This window comes from Centruroides sculpturatus, unplaced genomic scaffold, assembly GCF_000671375.1.
Source record: "Centruroides sculpturatus isolate CEXI.00-Female unplaced genomic scaffold, Cexi_2.0 scaffold992, whole genome shotgun sequence".
NCBI lineage: Eukaryota > Metazoa > Arthropoda > Arachnida > Scorpiones > Buthidae > Centruroides > Centruroides sculpturatus.
Genome location: NW_019385115.1, coordinates 108,861 through 132,447, shown reverse-complemented (window position 1 = coordinate 132,447; position 23,587 = coordinate 108,861). Strand labels below are relative to the sequence as shown.

The window sequence follows — 23,587 nt, the reverse complement described above, 5'->3', positions numbered from 1 at the left end:
TATCTTAACTGGTGATATATTTAATGATTAAGGTTAGAACATAAAAACTATATCAAAATAACAATTAATACGATTTTTATTGCCTTAATGACCTAACCTTACTAATAAAACAAGGTTTGGTTTGCTTATGTATTGTGTTGCTGTAAATAATGCGCCTCCGGGAGGATTTTTAATGGGAAACTGGCCCCTATTTGGTATTATAATCGTGAAGAAAACCCAGAAAATTCCCAAGTGGCCAGCCTTTCAGTGAGGTGCGAACCCACAACCGACTATCTGTGCTCAGTGGTTTTTATCCACTTGGCCACCGGTGGGCAATAAAATAGTTACAAAATTTTTTAAAAACCTAGAAAACATTTTGGACAACCCAATAAATGTTACAAGAAAAATATGTTTGATAACAATTTCAGTAAATGCATGCTTCTATGCTGGAGTTATATAAAATATTAGGATTTTCTAATTTAATATTAATGTTCTTATACCACTAGATGAGGATTATAAGACAATTTTGTTATTGTCTTATAATCCTCATCAAATATACTACTTAAAACATGTCTAAAAGTACACAGAACTATTTTATTTTCAAGACATTTTACTATGTGAATTTTTAAAATCAAATGTCATTGGAATTAAACTGGGATTGGATTGCTTTGGTTTACTAATAACGGGTAGGACTTCTTTTTTGGATAATACGGCCAAAATATGTAAAGAAACAGACAAATATAAATCACAAACAACATTAATGTCAATTTTGTACCATTCTTCAACTGATAGTGATGCTAATTCCTTCAAAGAAACAGGAAGTCTAAATCTGTTTCTAACCTTTTTCTCAAGAATGCCCAGACAGGCTAATTATTCTAGTCGAGTGATCGAGTTGACCGGGACAAATGCTTAACTTCAGTTTCGTGCTCCTCGAACCAAGATCGAACAGAACCAGCAGTGTGGATAGCAGTATTGTTGTTCTGAAAGATTGCATAGCCGTCCAGAAACAAAGTCTGGATCACAGGAGGAGTTGGTCACTCAGAATAGCAGACGCCTCCGGACTTTACTTTTGAGGAGGATAACTGTTGGACTCGAGTTTAATGATATCACACCCATATCATGCAGAACCTCCGCCAAACTTGATGGTAAGTTTAAGGCAGTCAACATTGTAAACTTTACACGCTAATCTCCAGACATAAACATGGCCAAAAGTGGGAAACACAGTGAAAGTTGACTCATTCGACCAAATTTCATGTTTCCATGTCTTGAGTGTACATGTTTTGTATCATTCTTTCCATCACTTCCCATTTGGGAATCTGTTAGGTCTGACATAATCATGCTACAAAAATAGGAAAATAGTTTTTCAACAGCAAAAGTAATAAAGTTCATCGACAGTGATATAAACTATGCAAATGAGTGTATATGTGATGGCATGTGTTTCAAGAACAGTTTAATTTGACTGTGTAAGACGGAGATGTTTGAATTATTTACCGACTCCTGTATGTTGATACATCACGATAGTTCCAGCTTACAAATTCAATAAGTTTAAACTGTAATTAATGTATAACAGAAAATTCATACCTCTCACACTTTCCAGCATTAACTGTATAATAAACTAATATTTTTGGCCACATTCAGAGGCTCGTGTTAGGTTAAGCTTATACAAAACTGAATGTCTATAGTGAATTCGAAGTTTGGAAGAATGCAGATTTTCATTGATATCATCATTTTTAAAATTATCTATATTTATGTAAATATTATCACAGTTTTAATGAAGTAAACAAATACAGTGGTGCCTCGAATAACGGACTGGCTGCGAACAATGGACTTTCCATTCAGCAGTTACGTGAGGCAAACAACTGACTTTCTGTGAACAAGTGCGAATGATGTTTCCACTCTTTTGCCGTTGCCAATGACAATCTGCTATTTTTATAATATATTAGTATTATTAGAATATATTATTAGTATATCTGAAGTACAGAGCTCCCGTTGGGATTCGGCTTGCTCCCTTGTTTATTACGTACATCACCTCAGTGCAGGGTATTTACATTTATTCAAGTGTTGTGCAAATCATGGCTTCTAAAAAAACAGAAAGGTGATTTCAATTGAAACAAAGCAAGAAATCATCAGAAGGAGTGAAAGTTGACAAAAACTTCCTTGTCAAATGGGGAGAGGTTCAGGAGTTTACCAACACTCATTATCCAAACAGAGCTGAGGCCAACAGGATCAATGATCTCTACAATGACACCCTTGCCCGTCATTTCCGACAGGTGTTGAAGAAGAGAGAGAAACAGACCACCCTGGACATGACTTTCAAGAAGCCAGCTGCCAAAAAACAAAGGATGGAATAAGAGGAGATGACCCTGCAAGCTCTGGTAGCCTCTCCTGAATCTGACTCCGATTAAAAAACAATAAAAAGAGAATGCAATGTGTAAAAAGTCTGTATCTGTATGAATATGTGAAGAAAGTGTTCCTCCACCACCTCCTCACAACATATGACTATCCGGAATAATTGGTGACTGCTCCATTTTTATTTTTTTATGGTACAGTATGGTTATTTTATGCTGCAGAACAAATTATATGTTTTAACATGTATTTCTATGGGAAAATGTGTTTTGTATAATGGACTTTTCACTTAATGGATGTGCACTTGGAACGGATTAAGTATGTTATACGAGGCACCACTGTATATTAAAAATGCCTGTAATAAAAAGTTAAATTTAAAAACTCGCACCAAGTTTTGTATAGTTTCTGGATGAAAATTCAAAAACTATACAAAGGAATAAGCAAAAACTATAGAAAGGAAAAAGTATCCGTGATCCAGTCATCATTGCCGTATCTCGGACCACCCTCTATACACATCAGCCGCATATTTCGGCGGCATAACTTCATTCTACCTATAATCCCCTACCAAACCTATGCAGGTGTATTTGCAACGATCGGGACAGGCTAACCACTTTAGAAAAGTCAGGGGTTTACGCAATACACCTAAAGAATCCAGCAACGGGAGCTATTACAAGATACATAGGAGTGAAAAGAATGCTCGCCTCTCACCTTGCAGAGCATCAGGACGATGTAGCCAAAGGAAGATGTTCTACAGAGCTCGCTAAAAAAGTTCTCGAGCAAGGCTACAACCCGCTGTGGTCCAGAATGGCAATACTTAAATGCTGCAACAATCGAAGGCTTGTGTTCATCTGGGAAGTGCTTCTCACAGTTACCATAGAAGCATGCAATGTTCCCACCCTCGATCTACCCGAGGTGTGGATTGCCTTGTATCGGGGTTTAAAAATAAAACGGGCCGAACGTTGTATTGCTAACGCAGTGTCAATTCCATGCATGCGCCACTCGCATCGTAAATTTTAAGTATTCAAATATGTCAAAAACTATTTGTGCGTTCTTAACGGAATTTCCACACCCCTTGTTTGAATTTAAAAATTGTTCTTTTGGAATATTCTGCACGTTCGGTTTGTTAAAATTTGTTCATTTCACCTGAAGATGACGATTATACACTCATCGAAAGTACTTATGTTAATGCTAAATGAACTTTATTAATGCTGAACTCAGTGAATTTTCATTCAGAAACTATGCCTGTAATAAGTAACGTAAGCAAAAAAAATCTCGTGAAACGTCAATTCATATTATTATGTGTATTATTATTGGTTGCCACTCTCTTTAAAGGGGATATTTATTACTGATTGACATGCCATTGATATGGATGATGATAATTTCCAAAATAGGCAATCTTCAATACTTTGAAACTCACTACAGACGCTTCGTTTCGTATAAGCCTAACCCGACACAGGCCACCAAATATGGCCAAAAACGCTTGTTTATTAAACAATTACTGTTGGAAAGTGAGGAATTTTCTAAATTACAGTTTAATCTACCTTTTCAATTGAATATGTCATGGAATCGAGAACTTGGTAAATGTCAATGTAAGTCACTGCAAAACATAAAGCAATCAATTGTTATCAATGCACTTTGTTCTCTTCTCGTTTTTTGATAATTTGACAAAGTTCTGCAACCGCGTTGCCTTCGTAATCATTGTCTGAATTACCATGTCTATCTTTAACGGTTGCTGTCCATAATAATTTATACACGTCACAATATTTTTTTATAAATAAAATTGTCTTATTCTCTGTAATAATACAATCTTAAGAAATTATTCAATAAAAAATTTCCATATTATTTTAATAAAATTCAATATATACAAAAATATGTAGATGATACAATCTCATATTTTTCATTAAGTTTTTATCTTACTTGTCTGTCGGTGTCATTATTTTAACACTTTCTTTTTCTTTTTTAGTAATTGTTTCTTCTTTTTCTTTCTCCTCTGTTCTAATACTTTCTGAAAAGACAAACCTTCTTTCTTTTTTACCATTTGCTTCTTTTCTACATTCATTTCACCTTCCAGGTGCATCTTTTTGCGGGGAATGTTCTCTGTTTTCTGTAGCATTTTGCGTTTCTTTAAAAACGTTCCTGCAATAAATTATATATATAAATATACATTTTATATCCATTAATTGAATTCTCACTGAATAAGGTTTAAATTTTTGTTTTACTATTACAAATGAGACTAATCTTGAGAATATCATCATCCAAGACCATGTACGCGGGGAGGATTTCGAGGTTTAATCTCTCCCATTTGAGAAAATTTTTAAATGGTATATTGTATAAAACTTAATCTTGCACATGACTCTGTTGTCAAATGATCTGCCAATAGTTAAGTTAAACTTTCACGGAAAATGGTGTCATGTAACCAAATATTAATCTCTGGATTAAATTAGATTTTAATTTGTAAAAATATATTAGTATTTGAATTCAAACATTTTTTTTCTTTTTAAGCTTTTAAAAATCCAATGGGGTGCGTCTATTCAGTCTACGCATTGCCTATTACGGGCCTCGGAACAGAAAACGACTTCAAAATAAGCGAGAATAGGAACTCCTGGCATGGAAAAAAGTGACTAAACAGTGACAACTAAAGTTAATTGGCCATGATGATATACATTATTCGTAAGGAGTCAAGTCCAAATGTTATTTTATGTTTATGGGTTTTGCTCATTTGACATTATAATTTAGTTTGAGAACATTTTCTTTTGTTTAAAGGACAATAAAATATTTTCATTATTAACTAATAGTAATTATGAATAAAGCAATCATAATTTGTAATTATGACCGGAAAATACCATGAATCGAGCTTTTGCCCGTTGGCACCGTTTGCCGTAGCGGCATAATTTAGAACTAATGCTTGCACGGGGGCTTAGACGTTTGTACGCATTTCTCGCTTCTGCGTAAATGGTGTCGCAATTGCGAATTCTGGTCTGAAAAGTTTGTTTTTGTGTGTTTTTCTCACTTCTCACATTTGCATAAATGCCGCCTTACAGCGAAGACTCAAACAGATGCGAGTCTCCGGCAAACCAAAACTCCGGAATTTCCGGTTTCGTATTTTGAGCGCGTCGTACCCGAGTCAGTTGACCAAAATTAGCAAAAGGGGTCATTAATTATCCTTTACTATATCTGTGTATTTTGATTTGTTCTTTACTTGGTTTCTTTATTTTTTGTAGAACAAAACTGTAGGTTAATAAGCGCTGGGTCGGTCGGCCAGTTTGATAATTAAATACATGAGACGTCTATTAGAAGATATATGACATGTCTCTCTTAAAACAAATCGAGAGAAAAATTGCCTGTGTATTTACTGTTCTTCCTAATGAGTTATCTTCTTAAATTTTGCAAAGTTAAATTTTTAATTGGTTAAAATTATTAATTATAAAAAAGTTTTTAGTGAAGGTGAATTGCGATGAGCTCGGAAGGAATTAAAATACTGTACTTCGAAAAAAATTTTGTCAACGTTAGACCGCTCTCGAATTCACAATATTACATAACTAACAGTTTTAAGACCTCAAAAGTCACGCAATAACATTAAGTTTTCAACATGCAACAAGAAAAAGATGTTACAGGCGTTGCAATTTAAGTATTTAAACATTAATTAATGAAGTAATACAATAGCTTGGCGTCACAGACATGTCGTTGCCCATAATGGCAGAAAAAGTGATATATCGTCAAAATAGTTGAGAAAAAGTAACTAATTTAAAAATAGTGAGAATAGTAATCCGTTCCAAGGCCTGCTATTACAATGTTGGGTCGAATACGTCGTGTTGTGCTCGAGATCCGTTTTTCTTCTTTAAAATTAATGAATAGGCCCTGGAAGTATGCCTTAAAAATTTTTTCATCTTTCTTCCATTTCACGCTTCAGAAACAAATGGTATGAAGAGTTGACCTTTTATTGTAGATGTAGACACCATAAGACACTGTAAAATTCTCTTTGAAAATATCAGCATCATCAAACAATGAACAGTTCTACGCCTATACAAATTTTTGGAGGTAGTTTTGTGATTCTAATAGGATACAATGCCATTGATTTCTGTCCCGACCATATTGAATATGTCTGTAGGTGAGAGTTCCTTATTACCAGAGATGATTTGGCTAACATATTGATAAAATTGGATATACAGTCGTCCTCTTTACCTTTGACCATTTATTGGGCTAAAAAGAGGAAGGGTCCTAAAAATTTAGGTAGGTGGTTGTCTGAGTATGCAGCCAAATAAACTGTAAAATATGGACAGTTTCAATGTGGAGGTAAAAGTCCAGGCAGTCACCTTCTTGTTGTATTCCTGTGAGTAATCTCACCACGAGATGAAATAAAGTGTTGTTTCGTGAAGCATATTACGGCTAATTGAAGTGGACTTTAACTGATTACAAAAGGAAACAATAAATGAATTACTAAGCTATTAAAGTTTTCTTATTTTTTCGGCTTATATTTGAGTTATTCATTTAAGTTTGAATGTTATTTGACACAAACATGGACAAATTTATAAATATTTTTATTATACTAATTAAATTATGGGTAAAAACAAGTTATTTCTTATAAACTTTTTACCCTGTGGTTTTCCTCCTCCTTGTTTCATAAACTGTTCTGTGTTATTTTCACTTTCGTTGTCCTCCTCTTCCTTTTCCCCTTTCTCTTTTCTGGCTTTAGAATCTTTCTGTTGCATCTGTTTTCTCTTGACGTTTTCTTCTTGCTGCCGCTTTCGTTTTTTCTTAAGTAATCTGTATGCATTAAATAATATCTCATTAGCTTTTATCTTGTTTTCAATGGTAACAAACTTAATAAAAAAGCATTTTGTTAAGTTCTGCTTGAACAAGGTTAAAAGGCTAAATTGCAAAAAAACTAAGTTTAAATTTACTACCGATATAGCACAATTATACAACTAGAATTACAGTGTACTCCTAATTATCCGGGCCGATCGTTAGTAATGGATTCGCAGGTAATCTGTAAGTCTGTTTTAACAAACGCTAATCGATTTTTCTTTTCTTCAGTTTTTAATTTCATATTAAATTCAACATAATAGTTTATATGTTATGAATAAAATACATTTTGAGAATGATAATCTATTTATTTATTTATTAATATACTTTAGGTGTGATCAGAATTGAATAAAACTTTTGACGTAAACAGAAAATTCAAAAAAATTAAGTTTACTGTGAATTTCATCTATTATTATCCAAGAATGACGAGTTGTTGGCTAGATATTGTCTTAAAACATCATTAATTTTGCAATATTAGTGATTATTAGATGAGGAAATGATTCAAAATATTTTCTTTAAACAATTTTACAGCTTATTTAATGGAAAAAAATATGTAAGTAAAGCTGTATTGTTCAAGAATCAACTATATACATACTGTACTTGTTAGGCCATTTAATTTATGCCTCGACCATTTTAAATAGCAAGAGTTAACAAGGCAAATTTTTATTTTATTTTAATGCTAATATCCGCATTCCTGACGTAAACTTTTATCGAGACATAAGCAAGCACGGATAATCAAGATGACCATATTATAACATATATCTTAGTTTATTCAAACAATTACCAAATTTGTTCATTTATATTCCTGTATTTTATAAAACAGTTTTCTTTTTAAAGTAATTTACATGCAATTACGGTTAATCAATAGCAAAGTACGTAACCGGTATTAAGTTCCATGTAAGCCACTCAATAAGCTTGTGAGAGTGGTAATAAATATATTCAAGAACTAGAGTAAGTGTATAAGACTCATCATTTGATACTCATATTGCAGACAAAGTTTAAGTGCAGTAGTATATACTGGTACTTTATCTGGAAATTTTAACACTGTTGATATAAATGGTCTTTTTTAATTATGAAGTGTTCTTGATTAAAAGAAATAAAGTTATTTTTAACCAGTTTATGGCATATCAATTTGAAAGTTAGTAAGCAATACTTTACTATTGTTTTTCATTAACTAACATATTCACTGCCATTTTCCATAGATGACATGATGCATTCCATTTTCCAATAAGCCAGTGATACACAAAATGTAAGAAAAACAATTTATTAATGCAAATTTTTATTTCCAAAGCCTTTAAACATTTTGAAGCATTTTAGCATGATTTTGATTTTGTGTTTATGAGCTACTTTGTATTTTGGCTTGAAAATTACTCCAATAACTACAACTTCCAAACATATCATATCAATATTAATTGTAATGTCATCAAATGGCATTTATTTATAATTATTGTTTTGTAATTACACGAAAGGAACTGAAGCAAATACGGGACCTCAAAATGTCGAGAAATGCAAAAAAGTTGGGTTTTTTTCCCTGTGTGTATAGATGTTTGTGTAGCAGTTAAAGATTTTTATAAGAAAAAATTAAATAAATATTCTATGCCACTTTCACGAGGACATGACTTACTATAATCACCATCAAAAGCTTGGTAGAATACCGATATAATAATTTACTTTTCTGTATATCATCTATATATTATAGACAATAGAAAAACAGATAAAAAAATTAAAAAGAAACTTGCGTTTTCTTTCTTCTCCTTGTTTGCAACAATTTAACTTCTTCGGGTGTCTTCGAAATGATTTTGTGATAAATTACTTCACCTTCCATTAATCCTTCTTCTATTTTTATAAGCTGCAACGTCATTCTCGGACCTAATTCAATCAATCTATAAAATAATCATTTATTATGATTATTAATAATTTTGAAGAAAATATATAAATCTGGATATATAATTTATTTAATACATTATTTATAAATTTACAAAGCAGAACTGCTTATCAATGTGTGGACATTGTTCCATTATTTATAAATTATAACCTACCTAATAGCACTTTTTTCGGACTTTATATTCCCTCTGCTCGATATGTGCTGGGGTAGAACGACTTCATTCTCCGGACCGTCTGGTTCGGCTTCGCTTTCCGACAGATTTCCAGATTTCGTGATAAATTCACTTATATCTTCAAACTGACTCAAATTTGGAACTTTATTCTGGATTATTTTCTTGATTGGTTTACTAACTCCGCACGGAATAACTTTTATGGTACTGAAAGATATTTTAAATTGAAAATCAGTTATGAAATAACTTTTAATTATATTTTAGTAACATCAAAATGGTATTTATAATGCACAAAGTGAAAATTAACTTTAATTGATGATAAATACATTAGATTTTTCATTTAAGGTATCGACTTTCACAAGATAAATAGCAAGACACAGTTTTGTTTGCTACAATTGATTTATTTGACTAATGAATGCTAGTAAGCAGTAACGAGCAATAAAATGAGCATAATGTATTCTATAATATACATTGAAGGATCAAACACTAAAAATAAGTGATTATTCTGTGTACAAATGTACATGTTAGATTCGTTTTCGACTTACAACAAAATCTTGTAACTAGGGCAACACCTGTATTATTACTATTTTAATTTATTTGCTCATTTTTCAAACTATTGAGTGCAAAAATCTGTTTCTTATTAATTAAAGTGACATTTGTTACCAATTTAAAATAATAAACAGGAAAGTCAGTAGTCGTGCGGCATGGAACACGGCAAACTACTACAGATTACTACTGCTATTTTATTTCACAGATAAAAATGATTGACAAATTATCTAAGAATGGCAGTAGGAGGTAATTATTTATAAAGTGTATTATTACATTTGTTTAGATACTAATGAATTTAAAGATCTGAATTCTCAATAACTTCCAGCTGATCATTCAATACTGGATGGCTAAGCACTTTTTCTGAATGAGAGTATCTAACAGATCCAGGCTTCGATCCGTATTGAATTCTCAAAGATAATTTCGAATGCAATCTGCATGAATATATTGAATTCAGTCACTTGTTATCCAACTATTCCATTGTAGATTTTGCCAACTTTGTAAATGGACACATTAAAAGGTCCTCTTAGTGCCAACAGGACAGAAAAAATAAATTAATTTATCCATATTTAAAATTTTGGTAATAATTTCCTCACTGTGCATAATCTACATTTGAAACGTGTTACCATGAAGTATTTTTCAAGATATATATATTCATTTATAGCATACGTAATACTATAAAGCTTACCTCGGGTAAATATCTGTTTTTGTGATTAAATAAACATACAAAAAATCAATTGAAGCAACGAAATACTTACTAATGTCTGAAGTCAAAAGTATCACTTTCGGGATCGTAATTTAACAGTACGCATCTTCTAATTCCATTTAGATTTACCTAAATGATAATGTATATTTAAAATCTTCGAAGTATTTTTAAAACTTAAATCATGATAAACTCTACACATTTGTTAAATTATCAAAAAGAATTAGCTAAAGGCCAGATTGAATTGACTAATATGTATGATGTGTGTAAGTGCGGGAGAATGCAGGTCCTCCCATAGACAATAAAAAACATGCCGAAAGACTGCCAGATTCAATTGGACTACGTCGCCGCTATTATTTAAATTAATTTGTAAATAATTTCTCACTAGAGGTAGGCGTTAGGTGCCATCTCTAGTTAAACTAAGAAACTATTTTATGTATGACTTTTATCAATGTAGAACTAGTTTATTTTATTTACAAATCCTGTTCATGACCCCAAATGTATGGTATATTTATTATACTGTGTAGCATACTTTCTTCTAGTAGCTGTCATTCACTTTAATTCTGTAAGTCAAAGTGCATGACTTAAATTAAACAAAAACACTGAATTACATGTGATTATTTTTGTGTGTTTTTAATCATGAATTTAAGGGATCGAGGAAAATATTCAAATTAATCATGAATTTCAATTAAACAAGTTCTAATTGGCCAAGTTTGACTGTACTATAATTCAAATATAATTAATTGAAAGTTCACAAATCTTATGCGGGCCTTGCATGTAAGCGAGAAAACCATTACAGAGGAAAACATTTGAATCTGAATCCATTGGAGAGTCTTCTACACATTCCAATTTTAGAAAAATCTACATGAAGAAGGTCTTGGTGTAGACCAAAAACATTAGTAATGTTTTTCTCACTTATGTGCAAGGCCTATGTAAGGTTGGTTAACTTAATTAAACAATTAAAGTTCTATTATATTCTTTTCTGAGAGTACTTCCTTAGATTCTTTCTCTGGGATAATCTACGTACCTCAGATCCCTAATAAGGCCATCCCACAATTTGATAGCGTCACCTCTATTACAGTTGGTCTAGCTGTGCCTTGGACTCAAATTACACGTATTTATTATAACTTGGCAAAGGTACAGTACTGCATGTGTAAAGTTTAAATTCCTCTCATATTGTCTGTGATAATACAGGAAATCCTCATTAGTTCAAAAATCAAGGGACAAAATAATCATGACCGAATCATCCACAATTTACATATTTCTGTACAATATGCCACATAACTGTTGTAATTTATTAAGCAAACGAAATACGCTACATATAAAGAATGCTATTTTTGTTATATTATATTAATATAAATAAACTGCAGGTAAACAGTACATGTCTGGTGAGAACCTCACAGATAGGTTTTATAAAAAGTAAAGCAGAATTCTTGAAATATACCCCAAAAAGTAGTAAGTTGCTCAAATCTAGTAGCCTAGAGCCCTACAAATATCTCAATCTGCTTCTTGTAACCCAATCTCGCCCAGCCATATTTTATGAGATAAGAGAAAAAGTGTATACCATGGGTAAGATGAAACCCAAAAATGCATTACTGTAAAAGCAAAGCCATGTTTACTAGATTAGAGTTGTTCTTGGTCTATTGTTCTCTTAAAGTATGAAGACACTCCCTGACCGGGACAAATAGCACAGTACGAACTAACAGGATTTTGAACTATCCGAGTTCGAATTTACGAGCATTACCTGTAATTAATCTACAGTTATAAAGTAAATTCAGATATTAATTAATGCAAAAACCTCTATTCAAATTTATACTTACATTATTAATATTGATTGATGGAAACATATTCTGGAACATGGAAGCAATCAATTTTAAATGCATACCTTCACCACTTAAATTGTTCAATACTAATAACGGATGACTCATAAACTGGCTAGCGTACGTCACTTGTCTTCTCAAAGAAGAGATCACATCTCTGGCAAGAGTATAATTCAAAACACGAAAAGTCAAAGTGGGACCTCTCGGAAGTCTCGCAATACGTAAATTGATAGAAATCTCGGTTTTGGTAAACACCACAAGATGCGTGACATGCAGCAAACCTGCTACAGAAACGAAATCCTTGATAACATTTCGTTTTTGAACCTAAAAAACAGAAACAAGAATTTATTTCTCTGCGCTTATTTTATGTTGTTCTAACAAAATAAATTTAGGTTTCTTTATTAGGGAGGATTTATGCTATTAAATTTTGGTGATTAAAGGACGACGGAGTCAAAAGATAAAGGGGATCATGCGTATATTCAGTAGGATCAGACTTAATGATGATTTTACTGGTTATTAGCATTTACACTTTTTAAAAATAAAACCCATCCCTACCCCGAAAATGAAACTTTCTGCATTTTATAATAGTTAAAAGTATAAAAATTTAAAAAATAAAATATGATAACAAATAGCGCCAGCAAATGTTACCGGAAAAGTTAAGCTACTCATTGTTGGATCAAAGTTTACAGAAAGTTTTTATTTTTTTACAGATCTGAGTGTAAGAGAAGAGTAATAAAAGAGAAATATTTCATAAAAAATTTAATTTAAAATTTTTATTATTTTCCTTTCTGTCTTTTATGTGTTTTTAAAAAATGTATTTTTTGTTATGAAACTTTAATGCATAATCCATTGTATACAGCAACTAAATGAAATTTTTTGTATCTGTTTGCAAAAATCATATTGTTGTTGATGTTTGAAGCAAAACTTTACACTTCCAGGAGAAAAGATGCAATATATAGAGTGAGCACAAAAGTATTCCTTCATTTTCAACCGATATAGAATGTAACTTTATCAGGGGGTATAGTTGCATCAACTCAAAGTTTCACACGATATTAGTTGGTATTACACACTCAACACGTCCAACCCATTACTTGTCAAACATCAACGCGATAATCTACCTCAGACCTGACTCTACGGCACATCTGACACGACCGAATTTACGGCTGCGGCGACACATTCCAGCAGGTCATCCGGGATACGCAAAAGACCAAGCACACATACATACACTTGTTCTTTCATGTACCCCCAAAGGAAAGTCAAACACAGTTAAAATTAAAATATTTTATGTATCATTTATCAATTATTTAAGACCATTTTGTTTCCTTCTTCTGAAAGCAGCATTTAAATCTTAAGTTAGCAGGTACAGTGTTATCTTGAACATAACAAATGTTATGTTTATCATAGACCGCTCTCGAATTCACAATATTACATAACTAACAGTTTTAAGACCTCAAAAGTCACGCAATAACATTAAGTTTTCAACATGCAACAAGAAAANAAGCATACATACATACACTTGTTCTTTCATGTACCCCCAAAGGAAAGTCAAACACAGTTAAAATTAAAATATTTTATGTATCATTTATCAATTATTTAAGACCATTTTGTTTCCTTCTTCTGAAAGCAGCATTTAAATCTTAAGTTAGCAGGTACAGTGCTATCTTGAACATAACAAATGTTATGTTTATCAAAATGTGGTCCACTGTCTCTTCGGAGTACAAAAGTTCCTCAGAAAATACATCGATGGTTTGACCAAAAAGTTAAAATCAATACGGTTGAGTGACCGAGCAAAGGCAAGAGAGGTCAAGTGACACACTTTGTACACGCGCAGCACCACAACGACAAAAGCAACGACATCTCAAACAGTGCACGCTCGGTAAGTAGTCCTATTACTTTTTTGTTTATAGTGCTTTTTAAGCGGGTCAATGACAAAAAAATTCGGTTAATGTCCAGATACGTGGACTGTCATGGTGGCAGTTCCTGTTTCAGCCTCGAAACCGGACCGGTTTGGAGACATGTCACGTGACGACGCGAGCGAACGGCGGCGGCTGCTGCGCCGCGATAAACGGGGAAAACCGATGCGCGGGTTAACGTCCATATACGTAGACTGTCATGGTGGCTCATCTCTGATTCCGGAAAAGAAAAGGAAACAGTGGGGGCACACGTTCTAACCTAACCTAACCTAATCTAATAATATAATTGGTAATAATTATGATAATTTATTAGAATAGGTTAGGTTAGGTTAGAACGTGCGTCCCCACTGTTTCCTTTTCTTTTTTCTTGTTTAAAGTCCAGACACGTGGATTATCATGGCAGCTCACCTCTGATTCCGGCAAAGAAAAGAAAATGAAACAGTGGGGACGCACGTTCTAACCTAACCTAATCTAACCTATTCTAATAAATCAGCATAATTATTACCAATTATATTATTAGAATAGGTTAGGTTAGGTTAGAACGTGCGTCCCCACTGTTTCCTTTTGTTTGCTGGAATCAGCGATGAGGCGCCATGACAGCCGCCGATGCTGCCGCGGCGCAGCAGCCGCCGCCGTTCGCTCGCGTCGTCACGTGACATGTCGTCTCCAAACCGGTCCGGTTTCGAGGCTGAAACAGGAAGTGCCACCATGATAGTCCACGTATCTGGACATTAACCAAAAATTCTATTTTGGAAATGTCTATCAAATTTGTGGTTTTAAAAAACAAAACGCGTAATGTACGAATTGTGGACTTTTACAATAAAGGTAAAAGTCTAAATTAAGTATAATTAATTCTCCTTGTTTTAAAGATTTAAGTAAAGAACTTACTTTTAAATTAGAAGCAGTAAAAGGTTCCATAACTTTTCTGAAATCTCTCAGTAATTCAGCAGTGTATTTCCCTAACTTTCCTCTATAAATAACAAAAGTATGAGGGGCATTTTTAAGTTCTTCTGGTTCTTGACTAGCAGCAGACTGTTCAGCGCCTTTGGCACATTTCCCTTTCTACATAAAAAAAATTAATTCAATTGTTACAATTAATCAAATTCATAAGTTAAAACTAAATTTTAAGATAATTCATTATATACATTTCGTAAACATTACTTACTCTTCCCTTTTTTTTGCCCATTCTTACTCAGTGTTAATTAACACGTGTTTCTCTCATTGAATAACGTAACACCCCCTAGCGGTAAAATTACTAAATCGCAATATTTAAAATAATTCAAAATTATATATATTTTAAATTATAAATATTTATTATTTTAATACTTTAAAAAACTTATTTTTTAATAATATGAATCAGTAAATAAATTTCTTTATACTAAATTTTCACTCGAGCATTATTAATATATTTCATGAACAGAGAAAACCAGCAGTACTATTTGCTATTTCAATAAATAAATCCATAAAAATACATTTATTACTAAATTAAAAATTATATAATAGAATCATTCGGTGCAAAAGTGACGCTATTAGTATAGAGGCACCGGCATATTGCGGGCTTAGAGGCGCTATAAAATGCGCTTCTAATCACGAGCCGACTTCCGGGAAACCAAAATATTATTCGGCGAATCGACTTTCTATGGGCAACTGACTCCTATTTACGTCACGTGGCCAGGCGCGAACCCACGAACACCAGTGTTTAGTGTTGTTATCCTATCGGCCGATAGCAGATTCCAGAATTTTTACCGAAAGTAATTTTACAGGAATTACAGGAATTTTTACCAGTGTGAAAAAGGAGTCTTCATTACCAACGTACACTGTTCTAGTTTACAATGATAATAAAGAGAGCACATCGGAAGAGACTAAGACACTGCTCATTAATTCTTTTGATCAACGATTGCATAAGGTGCCTATCAAGAGTATTCGTAAGATTAACAAGGGTGGAATTGCTGTTGATTTTCCTATCAGAGAGGAGGCTGAATACTTTCAGGAACAATTAAACAAAGTAGAAGGATTGAAGGCACGAAACGCAAGACGGCGTCCTCCTCTTATGAAAGTGACTTCAGGCCGCAACTCAATCACCAAAGAGGACCTATTGGAATATCTGCTTGAACAGAATTTTTTTTTTTTTCATAGAAGTTCACGATGGAGGAGTTTAAAAAGGTTTTAAACATTCGATTTTCAATCAAACAGAGAAATGACGAGTTTTTATCGTGGGTGTTAGAGATGTCACCAGAGGTTAGGGCAATGATTAAAAAACAAGGATATCTTTATGTTCAATGGAAAACGTGCAATGTTTATGATTTTTTCCCTGTTTGACAGTGCTACAAATGTCTTGCTTTTGGATATTTGGCAACAAGTTGCCCATCACCGAAGAAAGTTTGTAGCCATTGTGGTGATAATCATTTGTTTAAGACATGTACAAAGAAAAGTGAAAAGCCTAAATGTGCTAATTGTTTGAGGAGTGGCCTAGATAAGCATGAACATAACACACTGGACACGGAGTGTCCACTTTACATTAAAGCAAAAGCCTTATATATTAAAACAGCTGATTACTTACCTTAATGATTATGGAATCCTTTACAGGGCACAAATTGTTTAATTCGTAGTGCTACCTCTGCTTCTTAGCACAACAACTGATACAAGCAGATCATCGCTTCTCTATATACATTTGTGTTTGTTGACTGTAAGAAACATGTAAGCTTCATGATCTTCTGTTTTGGGGTTTAAAGTGTTGGAATTGATACTTACAATCACTACCTGTGTTGACTTTGTTTTTTTTTTTTTTACTTGTACGCATATTATATATGGACTCATGGGATTCTCAAATCTTTGTCTTACAAATTTTCTGCACGGGATAAATGCTGTTAAACACTTATTTTTCAGAATTATTGTATTTACTGCGACCTTCTTTTGCGAAAGTATTCCTGCAGATAGGTAATCTGTTATATGCTGCAGCAAGCTGCTGCATATTTTGTTCGGGTCTTTTATTGTATTTATTTTTTTATTTTATTTTTCTTTTCACTTTGCTTTGTTCATTAGTCCCTACTGTAACTCGGTGCAACTATGTAACGGATATGCTCCTGTAATGCTCACTGCGGGGCAGGACCTTGTACCTCCTTATAAATGTACAATTAAACTAATGAATGAATGAATAAATCCTACCGGCCCTAGTGGGCTTCTTTGTTCCCCGATCTCTTTCTTCAAATATTGGTTGGTCTCCGCTTTTTATTTACATAAATGAACTAACATATAAAAAGATAAATTGTTTTAGTATTCTTGGTATTATGGGCAATGTTCCCTCTAATTTTTTTTTGTCGATGAGNTTGGAGAGTCTTCTACACATTCCAATTTTAGAAAAATCTACATGAAGAAGGTCTTGGTGTAGACCAAAAACATTAGTAATGTTTTTCTCACTTATGTGCAAGGCCTATGTAAGGTTGGTTAACTTAATTAAACAATTAAAGTTCTATTATATTCTTTTCTGAGAGTACTTCCTTAGATTCTTTCTCTGGGATAATCTACGTACCTCAGATCCCTAATAAGGCCATCCCACAATTTGATAGCGTCACCTCTATTACAGTTGGTCTAGCTGTGCCTTGGACTCAAATTACACGTATTTATTATAACTTGGCAAAGGTACAGTACTGCATGTGTAAAGTTTAAATTCCTCTCATATTGTCTGTGATAATACAGGAAATCCTCATTAGTTCAAAAATCAAGGGACAAAATAATCATGACCGAATCATCCACAATTTACATATTTCTGTACAATATGCCACATAACTGTTGTAATTTATTAAGCAAACTGAATATGGCTACTTATACAGAATGCTATTTTCATTCATTAATAATTAATAATATGATATTTTATTTTAAAACTTTTTATAACAGATGGAGCCACTTGCAATTTGAAATTTTTAGCCGAGAAAGTCACGCAACTCTGTCGGATTTTTAAATTATTTATTGAATTTTCAGTCCTCAATAAATCACGTACAGATAATGCCATGCAATTAAACAAAATTCGTTCCGTATTAATGCAATTTTCCATTGTTTTATACGCGACAGTATTGTGCAGTTACTTTGCAATGTTATTTGCGGCATCGTCGTCATTATTATTTTCTTGTTTATCGTTCTAAAATCGTCTGCAAGAAAATAAGAATGCCAAAAGAATGCAACTCCGCTTTTGTAAACTCTCCATAAATTAATTGGCTTGAAGGATTTTGGCCGACGTTTGTATTTTTCCATGGACGTTATTGCCACTAAAGATAGTTCCGGGTTTTATGCTCTTGTTTAAGATTAACTACAAAATGACAGTTTTAAATAACAATTCCTTAATTAAAATTAGCTTTTATTTACAGGATTTTATATATAAAAATTTGGATTTGTATGTATATTTATGACTTACTTTAAATTTTTAAATTTCTGTGCATGTTTCGTTGCAATTTTCTTCAGTCTGTATGCACGTTTTCTACGGTTTATCCAGTCTGAATGCACGCTTTCTACGGTTTATCCAGTCTGTATGCACGTTTTATACGGTTTATTCAGTCTGTATGTACGTTTTCTACTGTTTTAACTTATCAACGAATTTGAATCGTCGATAAGTTAAAGTCCCTATCGCTTGTTTTCTAAACATTGTAAAGTAGTAAATGTCACTTCTTGCCAAAATTTATGTTGCCATTGTCTACGTTTTAAATGTTTAGCGAGAACAAGAGTGAGTTACTTCCTCAATATTTGAAATCGCACTATTTTACATATAACAGATTTTCTTTTTCTTTAAAAATATATTATTTTTGACCCAAATTCACCAGGCGTTATTCCCGAAGATTGTAGAAAATTAATTCTATGGATACGCAATGGAACAGAGAGCAGTGGCGTAGCAAGACCTAAATTTGACGTGAGCAAGGTACAGTACATTTCGCGAGGCCCTCTGGTGGCGCAAGAAGACGGATTTTATAAAATAAAAAGCAGTTGAAACTGTCAAATTTTTATTCATAAAAATGCAAACTATATTCTTTGACTAACATTAAAGAAAAATTTAAAAAAATAAAAATAAAATAAAAAAAGAATTAAAGGAACAGAAATTTCCTGCTTTTAGCCTTACTGAACTCATTAAATAATAGCGGCCGGATGACCGAGCGGTCAAGATAGCAGCCTACCGCTCTGGGGGACCTGGGCTCAAATCCGAACGGGTCGAAAAATCCCCAGGATTTTTTCGGTGGGTGGTCTGTTCGGATATGTCGGGCCCCGTCCTTCACCATCCGGCAACTCCATTATGGGCCTGGCCAAACCCATAATGGGCTTGCAAAAAGAGGCCCTCTTAGTGCTCACAGGGAGGAAAGAGTTAAAAAAAAAACTCCTTAATAATTGTATCGTAATTTAGCTTAGATGCTATATATGCTTCAATAGATAAAACTGCCAAAGCTGAAAGTCTCTCCTGACCCATTGTATTTCTTAAATAATTTTTTATTAGTTTTAATTTTGAAAAGTTCCTTTCAGCGTAGGCAGTACTTACCGGTATTGTTAACAAAATTCGAATGGCAATGGAAATATTTGGGTAAATTTCTTTCGTTTTCTTGGTCTCTTATGTCAATATATTTATCGTTTTATAACGAGTAAAATTTTTCCGTTGCGTTCACAGCTTTTTTAAGTAATGCGTAAACCTTCGAGGCGAGAGGCCCCTCGGACCGCGAGGCCGTAGGCGGTGGCCCACGTCGCCCACGCCTTACGCCGCCTCTGGCAGAGAGAGACAGCCTCATACACCTCCTCTCAGGGGTTGTCTCCTGGGAGGTCTTTTACGGTAAACTATTTAGGTGTTACTAGCGTGAAGAAAACACTGAAAACTTCACGTGACCGGGCGAACCCACGAACATTGTTCAGTGGTTTTTATTCACTCGGCCACTGATGGGCCTTGTTTTCTTGTAATAAGTACACCCATCCCGTTTTACGACCGATGTATTCTTCTACACGAAATACACTCCACGAAATGCCAAAGAAGCAAGCACATTAAGATCGATCCTACTCGAAATAAGACGCACGACTCCGTTTATCTCCCCACCCCCTCGACCTTTAATCCCCAAAATTTACTAGCACCAATGCCCCTAAAACACAAACCTCCCTGCAAAATTTCAGAAATTTTCGACAAAACACACAAGAGCTATTAAGCTTCAAATTGGGTGAACAAAATCGTGTCCCCCACATACACTAACATCCATACATACAAAAAAAAATCCCCGAATTTTGTTTTGTTTTGTTTTTCTTGACGTTTAAAGGTGTCCTAAGTCCAAAAATATAAAAATCTGAAGGTCATTTTTTTGACCGATCGCCACACTTTCCCTGTTATATATAACAGAGGGAAAGTGTCAAGTACTAAATTATGACATATTGCCTATAAATAGTCAGAATTTTGTGGGCCCCCTAGAAAAACGCATTTATAAGTAGGCCTACTCCTAAATTTTATAGAAATAAATTATTTATTATAGAACAAAGAGCATATAATTAACTATCTGCCACGTGGGTAAACTTATTATGAGATCGGTTAGTTCATCGAGTTGGATAGGACTTAATGAAAATTTTAATCGTTATTGGCATTTATAATATTTTTAAACACGTGTTACTACCCTCAAAATTAAACCGTTTGCCTTTTTTTATTATAATTAATAATATAAAAGTTATTTTTTAAACAAAATCCTGTGGCATCCCCCTCGTCAGATCGCCCACGTTCGCGTTGCCATAATCAAATAAACCAAACCATACCTTTAATTTGGGATTTCGTTGAACGTGATGAAGTTGGTTCAAATCCTTGATCCGTGGTTCAAACACTTCCGTCATGCTGTGCATACGCGATAACGTATATTGACGTAGAAGTGAAGACATTCCAATAATGCACAGAACCTTAACAAATTCTTTATATATTAAATTGCCCAGAATTACAGGGTTATAGTCTGTATTAGAATGTATCATACTTAGGGGGGATCCTAGTAAACCACAAGTTATAATGCCACAAGAGCCCATTATTATTCGTCGATAAGAGGAATCTACAATTGAATTTACTATATATGTATTTTACTACGCATAGAATCCCGCTAAATCTAGGATGAACTTTTCGTGAACCCGATACACTAAACCAATCACGAGCAAACCCGCGGCCCATGAGATCCTCCTAACAGGCGGCACTCGAGGCTTCGACAACGTAATTATGCATTATGCAACCATACTTATGCTGATACTCGTACTTAACTCAACTAGAGAAAGGATGAAAATAAACGATATACATTGTTAATTTGCATATTATTAGAATTATTTTAGTACGTAGTGTGTTGGCGACTGTAAAATATGTCGGTGTTTTGTAGGCTTAAAGACTGCAACTCAATAAGAAACAATGTACGAGGCCTGCTGAAAGACTACGAAGTTTCCTCGTGGCTCTCGTCACTACACTAAACTATTGTTTTTATTTATTTAATTTAAAATATCTCAAATTAGTAGTGGCTTTCCCTGTACATCATACTTTTCCTTTAACAATAGTGTGCCGGTCATAAAACATAGGGCATAAAATCCCTCAAATTTTAGCCACTTTGATCCTGTGAACCAAGAGATTGTTTGTAAATCAAATTGGCAAGAGGGTATAATGTAGAAAGGTGAGGAATTTCGAAGAAGGAAGAAAAACCAAACGGCAAAACGATTGTTGTAAAACATCCAACAAAGCATAAAATAGAGTGTTTCTTGTGTCTACATAAAATTTAACAAAGGACATTACACTCAACAATTACTTTATCTTCTTTGCAGTTGTAGAGTAGGTTTAATCAAGCTTCGTATCGCGCCAGAAAGTATCTGTCAATCACGCTCTACACTCTAGTGCGTGATAGACAGATACTTTTCGGTCATTTACATTTTTTAAATCCCTTATAGCGAAGAAAATAGAAATTTTGAGTCAAACACCAGGTTTTTTAGAGTGTTCGAAGCTAATTTTGGATTGCTTTTGTGCACGGGTATACGCGAATAAATCAGTGTGTAACGCGTTGAATCACCTCCCCCGTAGATTGATGTTAGAAAATGATTCAAAAATGATCTTCTCGCCACAATTCTATGAATAATTCAAACTAGAAAACAAGAGTCGAAGACAATTAATGGCGGTGACTCAATTTTAAGGGGGGCAACAATGCATCTGTAAACTTTTCTCGAATTTCGTTAAGACATTTTGGAAGATAAACACCATTTTCTAGTCTTTTTGGCCTCCGTCCAGATCGACGGAAGGGTTTATTATCTAAAGGACTCTCTCGTATTTTTTAAAATAATCCGGACTTACCCGATCCTACGAGCCACGGACAATGGCAAAGAGATCGTAAATTCGAAACGGGAGAGGGGACAAATATATTATTATTATTACTTTCGTTTAATAAAAAAAAATGAAGTGGAGTCGACCCAAGTCGAGAGATGATTCAAGTGGAATAGCGAGGATGCTGATTCAAAAATAGTCTTACGTACTCATCCATTTGGCGTGGGGGTGGAAGATTATTGTTCCCATTCGAGCGCTTTATCAGCTGTTACGATTGTTGTGCAAAACAATGCGTCAGTCTCCTCGTTTCGACGTTCAAATGATGCTTTGTCTGACGACATCAATCGAGTTACGTGGCAGATTACGTCCGACAAAGAATGTCCAAATGAATGGTGGATAAAAAAAGCCCAGCTGCTATTTTTATAGAACCCGACAACAAACGAATTATTTCTCTATTTGTAAGCACGTATTTTTGACACCGGGTGACGTATGTCCGTGTCCATCCCTGGTTCCTTTTCGTCGGATAATAAAAAAAAATAAATTTAGAGGAACCCGCAAAGCGAAATCTCTAAAAAACGAAGGCCCTCCTAGAACACGAGACTAGTCGAAGGTCAGAAGCTATACGTGTTTATAAACAGAAAACAATGCCGGAGTGATAGAGTTTAACGTCTCGGACAGATTTTTTTTATATATATAACTAATTTATAAAAATATGAAGTTGGCGAGCCGATACGGAGCTCACCCCATGCTCTTTAATCATCACAAAAAGTGCCAAGTACAAAGAATGAGGAGGAATTCACGTTTATATTTTGGTTGTTCTTGAAATTTTTTTTTAACAAATAAAAGAATCGGGATGTAAAGTTCGAGATTTTAATAGTGACGAGTTAAGAATCACCCTTTTATTGACGTTGCAATGAAAGTCCAATTCAACTCCAAGTGCTGCAGAGTTGAATCGTGTTTTTGTGTTGGACGAAAGACGATTGTCTATTGGTTAATTCAATGACTTCCGGATGATCTTATCGACAGTTCGCCAACCCGATCCACTTGTTCGACAGGCGAAATTTTGGTATTAAGAGTGCTTAACGCCCTTTGCAACTCGGAATGGTCTATCGTGGATACTAAACCCGTTTAAAACAACAAGACGGAGA

The 23,587-nt window shown here is 34.0% G+C and overlaps 1 protein-coding gene across 1 annotated transcript; it reads right to left on the bottom strand.

The window, feature by feature from the left end:
• Positions 1 to 3,784: 3,784 nt before the first annotated feature.
• LOC111634995 (suppressor of SWI4 1 homolog) lies at positions 3,785 to 15,401 on the bottom strand. The gene is made up of 8 exons (XM_023379839.1): positions 15,330 to 15,401; positions 15,053 to 15,226; positions 12,252 to 12,575; positions 10,487 to 10,563; positions 9,168 to 9,389; positions 8,868 to 9,011; positions 6,920 to 7,089; positions 3,785 to 4,461 (listed from the first exon to the last, which is right to left on the bottom strand). Exons 1-8 carry the CDS (start codon positions 15,348 to 15,350, stop codon positions 4,259 to 4,261), a joined length of 1,335 nt encoding a protein of 444 aa, XP_023235607.1. The 5' UTR covers positions 15,351 to 15,401; the 3' UTR covers positions 3,785 to 4,258.
• Positions 15,402 to 23,587: the final 8,186 nt, after the last annotated feature.